General features: G+C 29.2%; 1 protein-coding gene across 2 annotated transcripts in view; it reads right to left on the bottom strand.

Annotated features, from left to right (window-relative positions):
* The window catches only part of LOC106465765 (exportin-7-like), a 61,194-nt gene extending 42,672 nt beyond the window's left edge, over window positions 1-18,522 (bottom strand). For both annotated transcript variants that reach the window (XR_002612052.1, XM_013925997.2), the window contains exons 1-5: window positions 18,495-18,522; window positions 12,143-12,289; window positions 10,069-10,162; window positions 8,193-8,359; window positions 3,285-3,359 (exon numbers count right to left, since the gene is read on the bottom strand). Coding sequence is in view for 1 of the 2 variants with exons in the window: in XM_013925997.2 (XP_013781451.1) it covers window positions 3,285-3,359; window positions 8,193-8,359; window positions 10,069-10,162; window positions 12,143-12,289; window positions 18,495-18,509 (498 nt within the window). In the remaining variant the exon portion in view is untranslated. The remainder of the gene's footprint in view (window positions 1-3,284; window positions 3,360-8,192; window positions 8,360-10,068; window positions 10,163-12,142; window positions 12,290-18,494) is intronic.
* Between the last annotated feature and the right edge of the window lie 344 nt (window positions 18,523-18,866).

The following is an 18,866-nucleotide window of genomic DNA, read 5'->3' as shown; positions in this document are numbered from 1 at the left end:
AATAACTACGAATAGGTAGACGTTCTATCTAACGTAGAAACTAATTTAAAACTAAATATATATAGGTTAAGTAAAAACTTAGGTAAGTAGGTAGGCTATTCTTATATATATATATATATATATATATATGTATATATATATATTCATGGCACAACAAAAACCAAATTTTTAGTGCAAGTACAGACCTTTTTTTTTAGTCTAATTAGGCACACAACAGCAGATGTCTTTCTTATCTCATAACACACCTAAATACACATATAAAATGTTTTTTAAGATTTTTAGAAACATAATGAATTAAAGAAAATTAAGATTACATAAACTTTCTTAAAAACAAACAAAAAAATTATAAATGTTTTTTTATCAATAACAGTTTTCAATAAGAAAATATCCCAATAGTTATTTAGTCTTTCTGGCCAATCAGATTAATTTTTTATGTAAATGTGAATAATGTATAAACTAACTGGCCAATCAGATTATTTTTTTATGTAAATATGAATAATGTATAAACTGGTCAATCAGATTATTTGTGAATAATGTATAAACTAACTGGCCAATGAGATAAATTTTTTATGTAACTGTGAATTATGTATAAACTAAATCAGATAAAAATTAAATGCTGACAAAATGTTACTCGGCAAGATGCATCCTCACAAATATTATAAAATATCGTTGTTTTTTCTTGATTATTACACAAATAAGAACTATTATTATATGAATAAAGAAATAAGAGTATTTTACATCACTTATCTGAAGTGATTATTCTTAAGTATTTAAACTCACTAAATTAGGTAAACTATTTGGAATTTGAAGGAGGATGTACTAAATTTCATTCTCTGTTTTTTACACCTACATGATAAATGTACCTATACAATTCAAGATTAAACACAGAATACAGTTAAATCCTGGCAAAGGATGCAAAATGTCAAGAATGTTTTTAAAAAACTAAAATTATCTCCCTTGACTTGGAGTGGAGTGACAAGCAAGTAATAGTTAATTAATATTAACTTCCAATCAGATCAAGTTACCTACTTAGAGGAAACTAAAAACTGACATTGTAATGAGTATATTTAATTAAATATCATTTTCTTATGTTCTTACAAAGATTAGAATGCATTTTATCAGTTGGTTAACCTCACTGTTAACCCAATATTCTCTCGCAAAGTTCGGCCAGCTTAGGAGATTTAGGTTAGTCCTAAATGCGTATATTAAGCTAACAATGCAAAACAATTTCTATAAGGAGTATGGTAATGAAAGCTAAAAATATTAAATTAGATACATTAAACATTTTAACCAATATTGCTAATGAAAGTAACAGTTAAAAAATAATAGAGCATATCTATTTTGTGTTCACATGGTAATATTATAGGTTAATAAACACAAGTTATCCTAACTCATTTGAAAACATATCCACTTTTGGTTTTCATACTTATTGTTTTATTGTTCAACTAGCGAAAGTATCCAGCTTCGTTCGGGTTAGTAGGTTGATTTATTTTAGATGACTATGTCAGTGTATGTATTTTGAAACCATTTTAGCAGGATGTGGCCTGTTTATATAGGTAACCTTCCCTCTGACTTGTGTTCCAATTTTAAACTTAAACAATTAAAAACAAAACAAATAACAAAAACATACCTCTTTAATTAACGTAGCCTCTAAATTGGAAAACAACAAATACTTTTTTGAATTTTGTAGTTTATACATTTAATATTATACTTTCAAGACATAGCCTCTTAACAACAATATTAAGTTATACTTTTAATGCCAAGAATCTCAATATAAAAACCATTGTTGGAATGCATTGTAACCAAAATGCACTGGTTTTTCTATATATTAGAAGTTGTTATATAAGGAACCACTTCTTTTCTATGTGGTTTATCACTAGATTGCCTCATTAAAAAGATGCGCAGGCACATGCAAGCAATCACGTGCATGTCTGTCTGTGATTTCTATTTGTAATATAAGGAAATACTCCATTAACTCATGTTTGATGCAATTATTGTGACAGTATAGATTCTAAATGGCCAGCTTATTCACCTCATCATGATGTTGAGAAATACAGTGGTCAGTGATTTGGTAACCAAAACTAAAATGCCATTGATAAATCAAAATTCATACTCAATGTTAAGAAAAACTATAGTCATTATTAAATAGCTAAGACAGTGTCACTGATGCATAAAAAATGTAGTACTGATATTGTTAAAAGGAACAGTATAATTACTGTTTTTGAAAAAAAACAAAAAAAACTGTCACTGTTACACAAAAAGTCAATTCTGCTATTGTTGAGAGAAATAATATTCACCCACTTGGCAACTAAGAAGATATCGTTGGTACACCAAAAAGTTCTTACTGAATTTGTTGATTATTCTTGACTTGATAGTATGTCAGAGAATTTCATTAGTATATCAAAACCTTGGTAACAATATTCACACTTCTTTTTTATGTGGCTTTTTGCTAGCTTGCCTCATAAAAAGATGAGCGCATGCACATGCATGTCTGTATGACCCTGTGATTTCTATTTGTAATAAAAAGAATCACTTCATTTCTATGTAGTTTTTCTCTAGTTTGTCTTATTATGCATGCATGTGGATAAGTAATAATACCCAGGTGCACACCCTCGTGGTCCACTTAGTATGGTTTCAAAATTTCAGTTTCTAGGTTTTTTCCTCTTGGAGCTATGGTGGTCACATATTCTTTTCTATGTGTTTTTTCACTAGTTTTCCTCATTAAAAAGATGCACACACGCATGCGAGTACATAAGTGGATAAGTAATAAATACCCAGGTACACACCCTCAGTATGGGTGCAAAATTTCAGTGGTCTACGTTCTTTCTCCTAGGACTGTGGCAGTCACACTTCTATGTGGTTTTTCACTAACTTTCCTCATTAAAAAGATGTGCACACATATGCACGTGGATAAGTAGTAATACCTAGGTGAACATCCTCTGGGTCCACTTAGTATGGGTGCAAAATTTCAGGTTTCTAGGCTCATTCCTCTTGGAGATATGGTGGTTATATTTTTTTCTATGTTGTTTTTCCCTACATTGCATCATGAAAAGATGTGCACATGCACACTCATGTGGATAAGTAATAATACCTATGTGCACACACTCAGGGTCTACTTAGTATGTGTGCAAAATTTCAGATTTCCTCTTGAAGCTATGGCAATCACATACACACACAGAGACATGCTCTTTTATTATTATAGATTAAATTTCACAAGATTATTAACTTTGAATAGATATTTGTTCAGTATAAAATAGCATAATTTATCATCAGAGTCAACTCACCTCACTTATTTGATTGATTTCACATGTCAGCTGAGAAAGAAGCTGGACCCCAATGACACAATATTCTACTGAACCCTGAAACATGTAAAATCAACTTCTTACTATACACAGCAAACTTAAGATACATAATTACTTAATTAATTCATGTATTCATTCTTGGCAGCTTCTATTTTATTAGTGATCTCCATGACCATGTTCTGTAAAGTTTGAAATGTTTCTTCTTCAATCAAGCACAGTTTTATTATTTCCTGAATATAGAGGGCAATGTCTCACATTTTAAAACAGTGTACAGTCTTAATTTCTTAACATTTCATCCACACCAGGCAAAAAAAAATACTGCAAGATACAACAAAACTTTAAACTTTATGAACATGCTGCTCAGTTTTTAAAACAAAAATTTCATAGCATTTATAAGTTTTCAGTATAAATAAAAATGCAAGCACTGTATTTTTGTATTTATGATACAAAATTGAAGTGTTAGCATCAATGGACTAATGAAAACAAAATAAAGATTCTGTGAAAATGCAATTTTATAGAAAACATATTGCACGAAAATACAATTAAAACTGAATTATTTCGTAAAAAGTTATTTCAAAAGTACATTACTAAAATACTTGATACTACTGGTTATAATTTATCTAAAATTAAATAAAAAGAGTAAAAATTAGATTTGAGCAATTAACTTGACATAATTGACTACTTATGAGCACTGATTACATCAATTAGTTTCATATAAAATAATACATTAACCCTATTTATATGGACCTGGTCATTTTGACCAACCTTACAACCAGTGTGTAACCACCGAGTAAGCATGCAACTACACATACTACAACTTTTAATGCAAATAATTTTATCTTCACAAAATTTTGCAAGCTTTTAGTAAACAAGTCTTTTGCACACAAAAAAATCAGATTTACTTTAACCATTTCATGCCAGATACCCCTTTAAACACTTTTCTGTGCAAGGCACTGAGTTACACTCAAAACTTAATTAAACACCTTTTCTATCAATGTATGTGAATGAAATTAACATTCTAATGTACGTTATGATTTGAAGTTTTACATTATTTCAAAAGAAACCTGTAAAAAAACAACTTCAAACTTCAGATGTATTGTCACATAACCCACAAGCTATGAAAACTCTCTACTTTGGCACTCCATATCTTGAATAATATAGTGCCAGTTGTGTAGATGTACATCTAGACAATAAGACGTTTATTTAACCTATTGGCACTTAGATTTCAAAGTTCTCTGGATGAATGCAGTTGAAACAAGTAATAAATTCTGTCAAACTCTGACTGGTGCCATGCCTACCTTCAATACATTTGTTTGAGCTTTATAGTCTACATATAGAGGTTACATATACATGTATATAGTCCTTAGAAAGTGCTCATTTTACACTATAATCCAACAGTTAGTTTGAAATTGGCACTCAGCTTTTGTCATGAGGTAGATGTAACTGCCTATAGTATTGTTGGCTGCTTGATCAATGATAGCACTTATGGTTGTTTCTTACCTAAATATGTTATAAGTAAAGACAAAGTTAAATTGTATTTAGGTCTTACTTTTATATCTTAGTTGATTATGCATTATTTATGTTTTAAAATGCATAATTCAAAGATTTAAACATTTCTTAAATATACATCATACTTTGCATCAATTCTCAAGGCTTAAGATTTTGTGCAAGGGTAAAATAATTTTGCCGAAGGCTTGTACATCTCTGCTAAAGTTACTGTAATTATTCTCCGGGGGCACCATTGACTTGTGCTGAGATAATTAAAGGTAAAAAAACAGGAAAAGAAATAAAATGTTAAAAATTAACTATATGTGAAAAGGAAAATACCTTAAATTACGCACATGATCCAAAGAAGATATTTGAAGACTCTTCTATGAATGGTTAAAAAGTATGTACTTTTTTACCGTTTCCTAATTTTAAACATTTCATTGCATTGTACATTGATGATAATAGCTAAAGTTAGTAATATGGTAGAGAAAATGAAAAGTAAAATAAAATCTTTACCTTAAAAAACATTTGATATTAATTTAGGAGGTTCTACAGGTTATGAAATATGAAAACTATAAGATAAAGAAAAGTATTTTTATACTTAAAATGCAAATCACTTTGCACTCAAATTATTTAGAGTTTGAGTGCAAATAACTACTATAGATAAATAACATTTTCATTAGAAAAACTTAATTAAAATAATGTCATTCTTTGTGTACAAGATACTTATAAACTTTAAAATCATAAATGTCCTTCCCCAGTCAAGTAGACGTGTTTCACATCTGTCCGTTCCAAAAGGGCTAACTAAGCATTTTTACCAAAGATTTGTGTGGGAACTTAAGAAGGGAGAGTCTAACTCAGACTCTGACTAGTCTGAATGCAAGTTGATTTTCATGTTAAGATTTCAAATACTTATTTTTATCTTAAAGTTTTCAAATTTCCTTTCAATAACCTCTAGAACTTCCTGTATGAATATAAAATTGTTTTTGGTAAACCTTTATACTTTATTTCTTATTTTCCCTACTCTAACACTAACTGTAGGAAAATAGTCAAGGTACAGTGAAACAAAAAAAACAAAAACTGAAATCAATAATATTTTTCTACAACGATTGCAGATTGTAATAGCCAATTACAATTATTCATCTTTACAGCCTCAGCTTTCTAACTATTTCATATCTGCTTGCTTTTAATTCTATTACTTTACAATGCCCATTAGACCCTATCTAAGTATATCACAGGCAAGTAACCACAGTGGGATAACTTAGTGCAAACAATCAGTCAGATTACAAACACAACACAGTTTCATAGAGCTGGTCTCATCAAATTTTTAAATTTAATTTCTAAAATTTACTAAAATATCAGTATAGACTAAGTTTCTAATTTTTAAATTAATTACTTTTGTTAAAAAATATAGTTAACAATAAATAAAAATTATATGTTATTTAGTAAACTAAAACTTTATCCTTCTATTGGTTATAAATTTTGCAATAGCAAATGCCAGAGAAAAAGTATGTCAATTTGTGAAAGAGAGGATGTGATACATGGGTACCACAAGGGAGTCAGACTTTTTAGTTCATACCTCTATAAATAAAGTACATTGATGGCTATAAAAATTAGACTAAGCCTTAGTAATATCTAAGCTATAATGTGTAATTTATTAAACGCAGGACATCAGAAATGGATGATTAAAAAAAATATAGAGGATGGGCACGTCGGAGCGAACAAATGTCACAATACACATACATGGGGAGATTAAGAATTTATTTAAATATCTCCTTTTAAAATTAAGAAACTAAAACTTATACAATATCATAATTTGATTTATTAACTATGTTTTGATGCCAATTTATTTGTATACATTAATAATAATGTAGTTTAATTAAATTTAGAATGCAACTCTGTAAAAAGGTATGACACATGCACCTTCACCTACTCATAGTGGTGAAAGGGTCAGCTGACTTTCTAACTAAGCTGTTTGTAGTAGAAAATCACTATTGCAAACAATCAAACTAAGGCTAAATATATACTTACAAATGCCAAAACAAAATAACTGTACAAGGAATCTTGTAAAGAAAAATGTACTCATTCTATTGGTTATAAATAATCCAATAGCAATATCAGATAGTATTATTAACATTTTTTTTGAAAGATAAAATAAGATGGGTGGGAATTATCATATGGGTTTTACTGATTTTATATTTCAGTAAATCAAGAAGATTAGAGGTTCTAGTTTATATTCTGGTTTGTCAATATCTATAGTATGTGTTTTATTAAGTTAAAAACCCAGAAGATTATATAAAGGTTGGAAGAAAATTTAAAATGGGCAATTTAGAAAGCAGACACATTATGTGATACATAGATGTGAAGGTTGAGAATTTATTCAAATATTTCCTTTTGAAGTTAAAAAATTAAAACTTGTATAACATAAAAATTTGGATTATAAACTATGTTTGATGTCAAACTTATTGCCATACATTGATAATAAAAATGTTTAATCAAATTTTGAATGTAACAATGTAAAAAAGGTCATGATTTGTACACTTTGATTCTCCTGTATGCATAGGGTTAATGTCACAAAAAGAATTAACTAATTGAAATTAAGGTTTCCAATTATTACGACAATCCAGTGACAGAAATATTGCCATTATGATTTATTATATTATTTTTTGAATAATTCAAGTTGTTCAGCTTAATTGATGTGTGTCATGAATCACAAAAATAAAAAAATAATCAATTAATCATAATTATGTTTTCTGATTATTCCAACTATCCAAATAAATTGTAATATATCCATTATGTTTGTTTGTTATTAAATACGAAACTATGCTATGGGCTATATGTGCTCTGCCCACTGCAGGTATAGAAACCAGATTTGTAGCATTAGAAGTTTTTCTTAGTCAACTCATGTGAAAATCAATGAGTTTAATGTAATTGATTAATATGATCAATTAGCAAATTCAACTAATCACCCAGCTCTATACAAAATACAATTAATTAAATAAGCAAATATAAAAACCTTATTTTTAGTCTCTTTCTTTTTTAAGTATTTTCATTTTAATTTTTGATAACATCTTATATTTCACCATAAGGCACTTATTATGCTGCATCAAAAACCACGTGGCTTCTTTATATTTTATTGAGTTTTTAAGCTATTAGAACTCTACTAAACATAACATGTGCTGATATAAAACAAAAATGCAAACATGTTTCAAATTAATTTTGTTTATGATAAAAGTCCATTTTTGTGGTATTTGCGACATTTTCAATATGTAAGTTTAGTGACTTTATCTGAATACAGTATAAAAAATTAATTCTTATTACCCAGTGCTCAATGACTGTATCAACAGTACACCACACGCATCGTTAACACAAATATATACAAATACAAACTGTTAAACATACCTGCAAAAAACCCTGAACTTGGTTAATAATGTTTCGAAACACAAACTCTTCTTTATCTGATTCAAACCAACCTAACTTGATTATTTTAGCAAAGAGTTGCACTAATGCTTGTGTCACATAGTTGGTAAGTTTTGGTCGAGTTGCTAAGTAACGTAAAATGTAATTTCCTGGAAAAAAATTTCAAATTGTAAAACATTTAATCATCACACTTGCAGGTAAATAAGTATGAGTTAATATTAAAATAAATTCATTTAATCATCACACTTGCAGATCAATAACTATGAGTTTAACATTAAAATAAATTCATTTAATCATCACACTTGCAGATCAAGAACTATGAGTTTAACATTAAAATAAATTCATTTAATCATCACACTTGCAGGTAAATAACTATGAGTTTAACATTAAAATAAATTCATTTAATCATCACACTTGCAGGTAAATAACTATGAGTTTAACATTAAAATGAATTCAAGAGCTCTACACAAATCATGTTTATCATTAATATAAATAGAAAGCTTAAATCATTTACAAACCACAAAGTCCAATCCACAATTCACTTACTGACTTGCCATAATGAACTACTGAATGCACACTATTAGCAATTGTTACTTAATAGATAACTCATACTACTCAATTGCTGGCTAGAGTTTGAACCTCTATGCTTAATTTTTGGACTTAGCACACTTTAAAAATCCTTACAGTATCTTGAGGCTCTTCATGTAAATAATTCTGAGTGGAATGAGTTTTTGTAATTTATATAATAAAGCTGGACAATTAACTTGAATGATTTCAATGATTACCTATAAGCATTGATTATATTTACTGATGTCCATACAATAATCAATAAATGAAAATTATGATTAAATCAATGAAGATTACTAAAATAATAATCCAAATTAGTGTTTCCAAATATTTCTACTATCTAAGTAATCAAAATACTGCCACTATGATTTCTCATCATTTTTTATTAATTCAAAGTTGTTCAGTTTAATCAATTAATGTTATGACTCAACTAAACAAACCTTTTCCATTTATTAATATTTTCAATTATTCCAACTATCCAAATCTCTTGAGAATAATACAATTAGTTGAATTTAATTGATTAATGAGTCCAATGATATTTCGATTATAAAATTCCACTGATCACCGGCTCGAATTACTATGCTTATATTAGTAGTTTAAGCACATAAAATAATAGGCATTAATGTTAAATAGTTTCTGTTGTGCCTAGTTTCAAGATTTTTATTCTTAGGTATTTGTATTTAATAAAACAATTTATATTCATTGTCATCTCACAAAAACTTAATTCTATGTAGACTGTTCTCTCAGGTAATAAAACCATTAATGTACACTGGCTAATGATATAAAATTTTTGCTGAATTTGCTAAGTTATTTCATAAACATTTCAGGAAAAGAAACCTTGTTTTAGATTTTATTAATACATTAATACAAAAATTTTATTGATTCTTTACATCATTTCGGCTCGCTAAATCTAATGTCAATTTTTATAACACATCAATATCATTTTATTTATATACTTTGAATGAATTAAACAGTTAAGTAACTACAGATTTGTCTTACTTAATCACACAGTCAAACCTAAAACAACTTTAACTGGCACTTGGTTTCATTAAATTTTACCTACTGATCATATCAACTGTTATTAATTGAAGATTACAAACTGGAATCTTAAATGTATTATTAAAAATTTTCATAATTAGCAATATAATTCATGTATAAACACAAAAAATTTATTTGTACCCTCTGTCAGTATAAATTAAAAAATTTCAGTATGTATATTATATTTATGGATATGTAGTAAGTCATCATAAGAAAAAGATATATATTAGTAAGTTAAGAAAAGCATACTAACTGATCTCTAGCCTTTGTTGAAGATTAAGAGAACATGGTGTCCTGGACACCATTTTGGTCAGTGTTGTGGCTGCTAGAAGTTGTGCATATGATGACTGGAAAATATACAAGAAATTTGATTATTTTACTACAGCAATTTTGTATAACACAATTATAACAAAAAATTAAATGATTTACTTTACGTAAGTGAAAACCATGTTTAATATTTAAATAAAACCTGCAGTTTAGTCAATGTGAGTGATCACAGTATGTGAGAAATTACATGTAAAATAATGTGGCAACTTCACCAAAACTTTTCTTCACTATCACTTCTTTTCACGTGTCTATAAGTAGTTCAACGAACAAGAAAGTTGTTACAGTACATGAAAGAAACAGAACTTGCAGCATGTGTTCCATATAAGGTATACCCTATTCTTTCTTTAATGTTACTTTCATTGAAAGTATTGGTCAGAATATTTATTACTTTTTATGTTTCTATTATAGAGATTATTTTACATTGTTAACTTAGTATAGGAGTTTAGGGCTAACTTTATTCTCCTAAGCTGGGTGAGCCTTGAGAGGTGTTATAATGTTTCCAGCTGAACATATTGCTAACAGCAACAATACCTAACCGATGAATCAATCCATTCTAATATTTATAAGTAAAGAAACACAGTATATTTAGTGAGCTATACTCATTACCAGATTGATTTTTTAGTAATGATCTAGCTAGGTAGCTTGTTGTAGTCAAAAGTTAATGTACATCCACTATATTAAATACTGTATGCAATAAAAAGTAAAAAAGATGTAATTTCTAAACGATTCAAGTGGATTATTGTCAAGTGTTGGTGAAATAAACTTTCAGTTGATGTCATTTTAGAATTTTCTATTTTATGCCTGTACTATAGACATACCGAGTTTAATTTTATAGAAATTAAGCTTAGTAAAAGCTTTGGATTTGGCTGATATTTAAATATTCTTTTTATGAGTTTTCTAATTGTTGAACAAATTTCTTTTCTAAATTTTTCACTTCTACACTAAGCCATTGATTAGTTCCACTTATTATCTGTTAACTTGAACGAAGTGATTTTATTTGTTAACTAAATGTAGTTGATCATGTACATTTAAAGATATAAGAATTTCTAATGTTGAAATAATTTTTAATCAGAGCCATCTGAAGGCATGAATATGTGTATGGCTTCAAAAAAACCTCAGAGCTTATTTTTGGTATTAAAATATGAAAATACTTAATTGTTTTTAAACCCTTTAATGAATAAAGACAGATATATCGGTTGTAAAAAATTGGTGATTTTATACCGATAGTATTTCCCACTGAAAATTTTTACGATATGCAGTTCAAAACAGATTGCATGTCTTGCACCAAAGAGATGAATTAAATGTGACTGAAACATCCATCCACTAACATTAGCTTTTGGTCATAACAGATATTTCAACTGCTGCCCATTAATGGATAAAGTCACTGGGTAAAAACATGCTCATAACAACACACACACACAAATATATATATATATATATTGTTTTTTACAATTTCCAATAAATATATTGTCAAAGTTAACATAATTGTGCAAAGACTTTTATATTACTGATTGTCAACTGATAAACATAATTATCAGTTGCCAAGACATGGCTGAGATGATAAGCACTGAAAGTTTCTGTGGGCTTTACATACTTCTACATTGCAAAGAAAAGACTGTGTGATTGGTTTAACTTCAAAGCATTTTAAACATGAAATTTCACAGTAAAAGCAAGTACAATTTGCAAAAATTTAAAAGTGAGTCACAGATTTTCTTGAGGCAAGGCAGGGATGATGTCCCTTTCCCCTGTCTGGGTTAAACTACAATTCTAACACCCAGGATTAATTTCTGGCCCCTAAATTTTGGATATATTTGGCAATTCACGTCTACTCTAGTATCTTGTTTCCTTTCAAGATGCTATTATTCTTCCTGTAAGAAATGAAATTGTTTATGTTGGCTTTTCAACCTGTAGAAATAACAGATTTGTCTCATAATAAATTATAATAATCATTCAATTATGGTAACATAAATTACCTTCACACTATCAAAACATAGACTTACTTCTCCTCTTTCTAACAGCAGTTGACATTTTGTCAAACAGTCAGGAGAGTTTGCAAAGTTCAGAAGTGCCTTTTCAGCTTCACTTCTTTGAGTTGCTCCAGTTGCTTCATACAGCTGCTTACACAGAAGCTCCAACTGGGCCAGCTCCTGTTAAATTATGATTTTTATGATATATTAAAAGCATTCTTTTCATTATAATCTTAATGTGGTTTCACATGCTTTGGAGAAAGTGGTTTCTTTGATACGAAGAGTTGCAATATCAGTGGCACTAACAAAGATTATAAATTTAGAATCAACAGGAAAAATCATTATCTAATCAATTTCTAGTTTAAACACAAATTGAAAAATACCAAGCATTTCAATCCAGGTGAATTTTTAAAGGATATTATTGAATACAACATGTGTGTCAGGTGATTTTACTCATCCAAATGGTATTTTCAATGAAAAAGATTTAATATACATATTTTAACATTGTAAAATTCTAATCATGCTTAAAAAATACATTTAAGATAGTATAGATAAATTATTCACAAAAGCTTGCATATTGATGAAATAAAGTTAGGAATAGTTTAAAAAGTGTTTCTATAAATAATGCTCTAGAAAGCACTTAAGATGCAAAGAAAAGTACTGAACACAAATCCATACATCACCCATTTAAGACCTTTCAAACTGAATGTTACAACATAGAATTCTTGTGAAGATTTCTGTTATAAACCCAAACGTGTAATTTTCTCTTTTACTGACTACAATACAAAAATTTCTTATTACAGCTATAGTCACTTATTAGGAATAAGTACATTAAGTGTAAAATTGGTATAAAGGATAGAAGAACTTTGTGACAGCTAAGGATGTGATTTAAAAGAAATCTGGAAACTAAAAATGGTTTACAAGAACCAGCTGATAAAATTAACAGCAAAGATTTTTTTAACTATGTTAAATGTAAGAAAATTGTTACTTTAGTGATGATGGCAAGTTTTTACTGAAGACTATGAGATGGTTGAGTTTTCTACTGTTTTTACAAGAAAAGATATTGGCAATATTTATGATCCTGGACATACAGGAAACTCTCCAATTGACCTGAATCATGTGGGTATTAATCCCTTGGTGGTAAAGAGAAAGCCTGTGAAATGAAACACAGGTAAAGCACTTAAACCACATAACTAAGAATTGGATACTTGCTAATGTTACTCCTATTTTTACTCATGTGGAAGAAGGAAAGGGTGTAGACTTGACATACTTAAGAGTTTCAAAAAGCTTTTGATAAGGTGCCACACAAAAGATTAGCTAAGGATATTACATCAGTAAGAGTTGAAGAAAGATCAGTTAACTGGACTGTAGGGTGGCTGTGTAGGAGAAAGCTAAAAGTTGTTACTAAAAAGAGTCCAGTCAAACTGAATCCTTGTTAGCAGTGGAGTACCTCAGTAATCAATACTTAGGTCTTTGTTTTTTCTTATTTACATTAAAGAGACTTACAGAGCCATAATTAGTATGTTACTGAAGTTTATGGATGATGTTAAATTATTTGATATTTGAAGCTATATTAGGATGTTGAGATTACTAAAGAATGACTTGGATAAAATGGTAAGTTGTGACAAATACCTGGCAAACTACCTTTATTACAGTAATTGCAAAGTAATTCATCTGAGTGATCATAATTTTAATCCCAAATTCAATATAGTTGGAAACCCACGAATGAAGAAAAGGTTCTTGATATAGTGGTGGATAAATCAATCAAGCCATTGCTCTGTTGTTAATAGTAAGGCTAACAGAATTTACAATATATTTATAGACATACTAATTGCATGTCAAAAGAGGTATTTATCCCTATACAAATCACTACATGGGCTTCACTTGAATACTGGGTATAGTTTCAGTCTTCTTATCTGAGAAAGGACATTGCCTTATTGGAAATGATTCAGAGGGGGCTATTAGTAGAGCTGGGATATATGTGGATTTTGCTTATCAATTAATTGTCAGGCTCATTAATTAATTGATTACATTCAACTAACTGATTATTCTCACATAAGAATTGGATAGTTAAGTAGTAACCACTGAAAAAAACTTCCATTAATTGTTTATTTTCATAAGTTGTGACACTAAGCAACCTTGAATAATCAAAAATAATAAAAGAAATCATAACAACAATATTTCTATTACTTGTATAGTTGGAATTATCAAAAACAGTATTAACTGGAAACCCTAATTTTGATTAGCCTATTAGTTCCATGACATTAATCTATTTAGTTATTTCAGTTACTTTATGTGACAATAATCAATGTTTATAGCTAATGCATTATACTGAGTAATTATGTTAATTGCCCAGCTATAGCTACTAGAATGATTCTGACAATGGAAATGGTTAACATCTCGACTTACTTTCTTCCGAGAAATGAAGGGTAAGAAATGATCTTAATTACAAGATTATCTAGTGGATCACTAGGATAAAGGCCTCTTGAATTTTTTGGTGCATTCTTACAATAACAAAATAAAGGGATACAAGTTTACAAGTTGAATAAGGTTAGGCTAGACTCCAGTTAAGAGTTATATTTTTCTAATAGGCTGGTTGGCTTATGGAATGTGTTGCCATCAGCAGTGATAGTGACAAGCACTTTACAACTTTTAACAGGAGAATAAACACTTTCCTGAGAAATAAGGACAAAAGTAATATCAATTTTCACCTTCTCAATGGTAGATGTACAAGTACAGTCTTGAAGGTAAGATATTTTTTTAGTTTTCCTAAAAACATAAAACTACACTTTTGTGAAGCAAGTTATGTCAACGTTACAAAGAATTCAAGATGGAGTTGTAATACTACTATTAGTACAAAACTCCTCAAAATAACCTCAGAATACAGAGGTGTTCATGATCTCTAACAGTGGTTTTGAAACTTTTTAGACGGTATCTCCTTTTCTCTTCTCTGTAGTAATGAAGCATGCAGTAATTTTTTATTTTTTCTGTAAACTTTCTAATGCTTCCACTCCACTCAGAATACATCCTACACCCTCCAGTTTGAGAACCACCGATCTACATTAATGATACAAGAATGCTTCAGACTCAAAGCCCCTTTTACCACCAATAATTATGTTTTACATCACAGAACATGTTATGGTTTATGAATCTGCAGCACAATTTTTACTGTCAGAGGCTTTTATGCAATATACTGATATCAATACTGTTTTTTTGTTCTTTCGGTGCTTTCCAAAGTTCATCAACTGTGTGCTAATGACAACTTCCAACAACCCATTTCAGTAACTCCAAAGCACTGAAAACCATGAAAAATGTTTGCAACAGTAAAGCATAAATTCTTATTTGCACTTACATATTATGGAGAAACTGAAATTCTGATTTAGGCCATGTGGCTAGATGCTTTATTTTGATGGGGCCATAACTTACTAGCATCTAGTCCATACAAAGCTGGTATTTCCTCATGATATAGTGGCATCAAAACATTAGCTTGCAAGTATGGAAAGTTAGCTTTACCATTTTTTTCAACTCACTGGACATTTAACTTACCATTATAACTGTAATGTCCAACAACTATAAATTCCACAAAAGAACTTTTGACAGGCTCTGTACCATGTTTGAAGTATTTTATGACTGGTAGTTTGACAATGAATCACCCTAACTTTTGCAGACACTTTACAGACATTCTTTGACGACATATTTCTATTTGTCACATACCAGATACCACATGCACAGCTCTCATCTGTCAATTTTTCTGTTTGGATATATATGTGATTTGGGAGAAGCTCATGAACATCGTTCTTGTAGACCTATATCCATATGAATGATCTTGTTTACAGTTTTAGGGAATGTTTTTACTTCAGCTGCAATGAACCAGCATTCTTGGTTTTCTTCCACTGATAATCTGTTTACCTTTCTTCACTACTTCTGACGAGCTATTAGCAGTAATCAGTTTTTTATTTGATGGAATAACACCTTCCTCTGCTTTACCAATATTGCAATAGGAGAACATAATATCAGTAGATTTTACAATGTAACCTTCCATATGGATATCAACTGTAAATAATGATTGGATATACAAAATGTTAATAAAGATCACGAACAACTTTCTGTATTCCAGGAATATAATTAAACAATGTAACAAAGTATTTCAAAGTCATGATATAAGATAATAATGTATGATGTGGTGAAATCGTACAAGGTTTATTTATACTTTGATTCTGGGAAAACAATACATTACAGCAACAATGAAGCATTACATGAGTAATCCAAAAGAAGCATTTATTCAGTTAAAAATATTTTTTTTAAACTTTTTTAAAAATTAATAATCAGTAAATATATAGATAGTAATTGTTTTTACCAAAATTGGCTCTGCAACTAACTGGGTTTTTAGTATTTATTTCAGATATTCACTGTCAACCCTTGGGCTATTGCAACAAAACAGTGGGACTTGACTGTCATTTTTATAACACACCCACAACCTCAAGTGTGCAACATGTTTCTTGTGTTTTACTGGACATAAACCATGGATCCTCAGATTCACAGTACAACATGCTTACCACCATGTTGCCTGATCATGGACTTTTACAACCTTGATTATACCACCAAAAGTACAAATAGGGTCAAGAATTATAGTTAAGACAATCTTAGGTATCTGCAACTAGTTACAAATAATTATAGCTTCTATCTTATTATAATGCAAGCTATTTTGTTTTTCTGCTCATTACTCCTTTCCATAATTTTAGTTCAAGCATCGCCAAACTCAGTAAGGATAGCAAACATGACACAGTAATAAAGATAGACAATTGATTCAATTAAAATATTACTTATGAGCATTGATTAATGTCATATAAAATAACTGGTTAATTGAAATTACAAATAAATTAATTAACATTATAAAAATAACCAACTAACTGATATTAGTGTTTCAATTAATCCAACTACCCAAGTAATCAAAATATTTCTATTATAATTTTTTATCATTATTCTTGATTAATTCAGAATTGTTAAGCTTAGCATCATAACTCATGCAAATAATCAACTAATCAAAATTAGTGTTTCCAATTATCAACATTTTTGATTATTTCAACTATCTAAGTCTCATGTGAGAATAACCAATTAGTTGAATGTAATTGATTACTGAGCCTGACAATTCATCAATTAGAAACTTCCAGTAATAGCCCAACTCTACCCAAGGAATGTCTTAATGGGCTTAGATTTTTGAATTACCTTCCAGGGGTAGTCAAATGCAACTACCCACCTGGGATTCATGTTGATAAAAACTTCTATCACAGGCCAACACTAAATGGTTAATTGCTAACTGCACTACTTGACTTTATCATAATGCACATTCCACACATTTGAGTGAGTTTTTTGTCTCACTTTCCTCATGCCCACTTCTCGTACTCTCCTAATACAACTGAATTACTGTTCCTAGGATAAGTATATCTACTAGAAAGTACAATAAATATTATATTCCCTATTTCAAAATATATAACAGTTGAATGGTTAAGCTAAAATATATTATTGTGTATTTCTACTATTTCATTAATTTGTTCAAAGTATTATATTATCAAGCTTTTGATTCTAGTATATCAATGTCGTGAAACCTGACCTGTCTACTTACACTATGGTTTTGATTTTTTTAATGTAAATAAATTAATTTTAGATGTATTTAGATAATAACAACAAAAATATTTTAAAATTGTAAGTGAACATATGAAAAAGTATTAATATTACATATACCTGAAAAAAAGGTTTTCAGGTAAACCATGACATTATAATATAATTGTGTGAAGTTGTAAATTTTATATTCACAATCCAAATATTAGCTACAGTATGTTAGTGAAACAACTTACTGATCAAAATAGTTATTATAATTGTGCTCCATGACATGTTTAGGTTTGATTACCCATATTATTAATATTATTACTTCCTACTCAGATTTACAAATTACAATTACATATATGATATAATTTGTAAAACTGTTGAATAAATTAAATGTTTCAAATTTTATATGGTGACTACAATATTTAAAAGTTAAAGATGAAAGGAAATACAATGGCTCTATCCTGAAAGCTCTTGATAAGAGTACGAATTTATGTATGTAATGTATGAAGGGAGTTGGTCCTAACGAGTTTGAATCTAGCTTAAGATTCTCTAACTCAGTAACACTAACAACTCATTTATAACTGCATTATCGTCGTTTGAAATCAAGACAATACTTATTATTTTGAGTTACGTTCAGAAATTGTGACAACCAAAATTAAAAAATAAGGTTTTTCTTTTCCATTTTTATCTTGTTTATTATAAAAAAAATGATTATACAAAATATTACTATACTCTTACTAACAATTTTAAATTCAAACAAGAGTTTCAAAATTCGTACCTGTTCATCCGCCATTTTTATTTTCCCCACTACAGACAATCGTTCTCTTACGCGTGCGCACTAACGCTTTTGATGAAAATTGCGACATCTTTTATCAAAGAAATATTTTTTTAAACACAAATCCGAATTTTAGCGTTATAAACCCTCAAACTTGCCTCGGAACCACTGGAGGACAAAGAAAAAGTTTAATAATATTGAAAATGCAAGACTTAGATGCAAAATCATAGAGGGGTTGAGGGGTAGGGGGAAATATGTCTCCCTCTATGCTTTAGAAATCTTAATTCAGGCGTTGTATTCACTATATCAGTGGAATAATTATCTTACTTGATCTTTAATACTGGTCTTAATTACTCATTAGAACCAATGAAATGT

This window comes from Limulus polyphemus, unplaced genomic scaffold (assembly GCF_000517525.1).
Source record: "Limulus polyphemus unplaced genomic scaffold, Limulus_polyphemus-2.1.2 Scaffold2045, whole genome shotgun sequence".
In the NCBI taxonomy this organism is placed as follows: Eukaryota; Metazoa; Arthropoda; class Merostomata; order Xiphosura; family Limulidae; genus Limulus; species Limulus polyphemus.
This window is presented reverse-complemented; position numbering and strand designations above follow the sequence as displayed.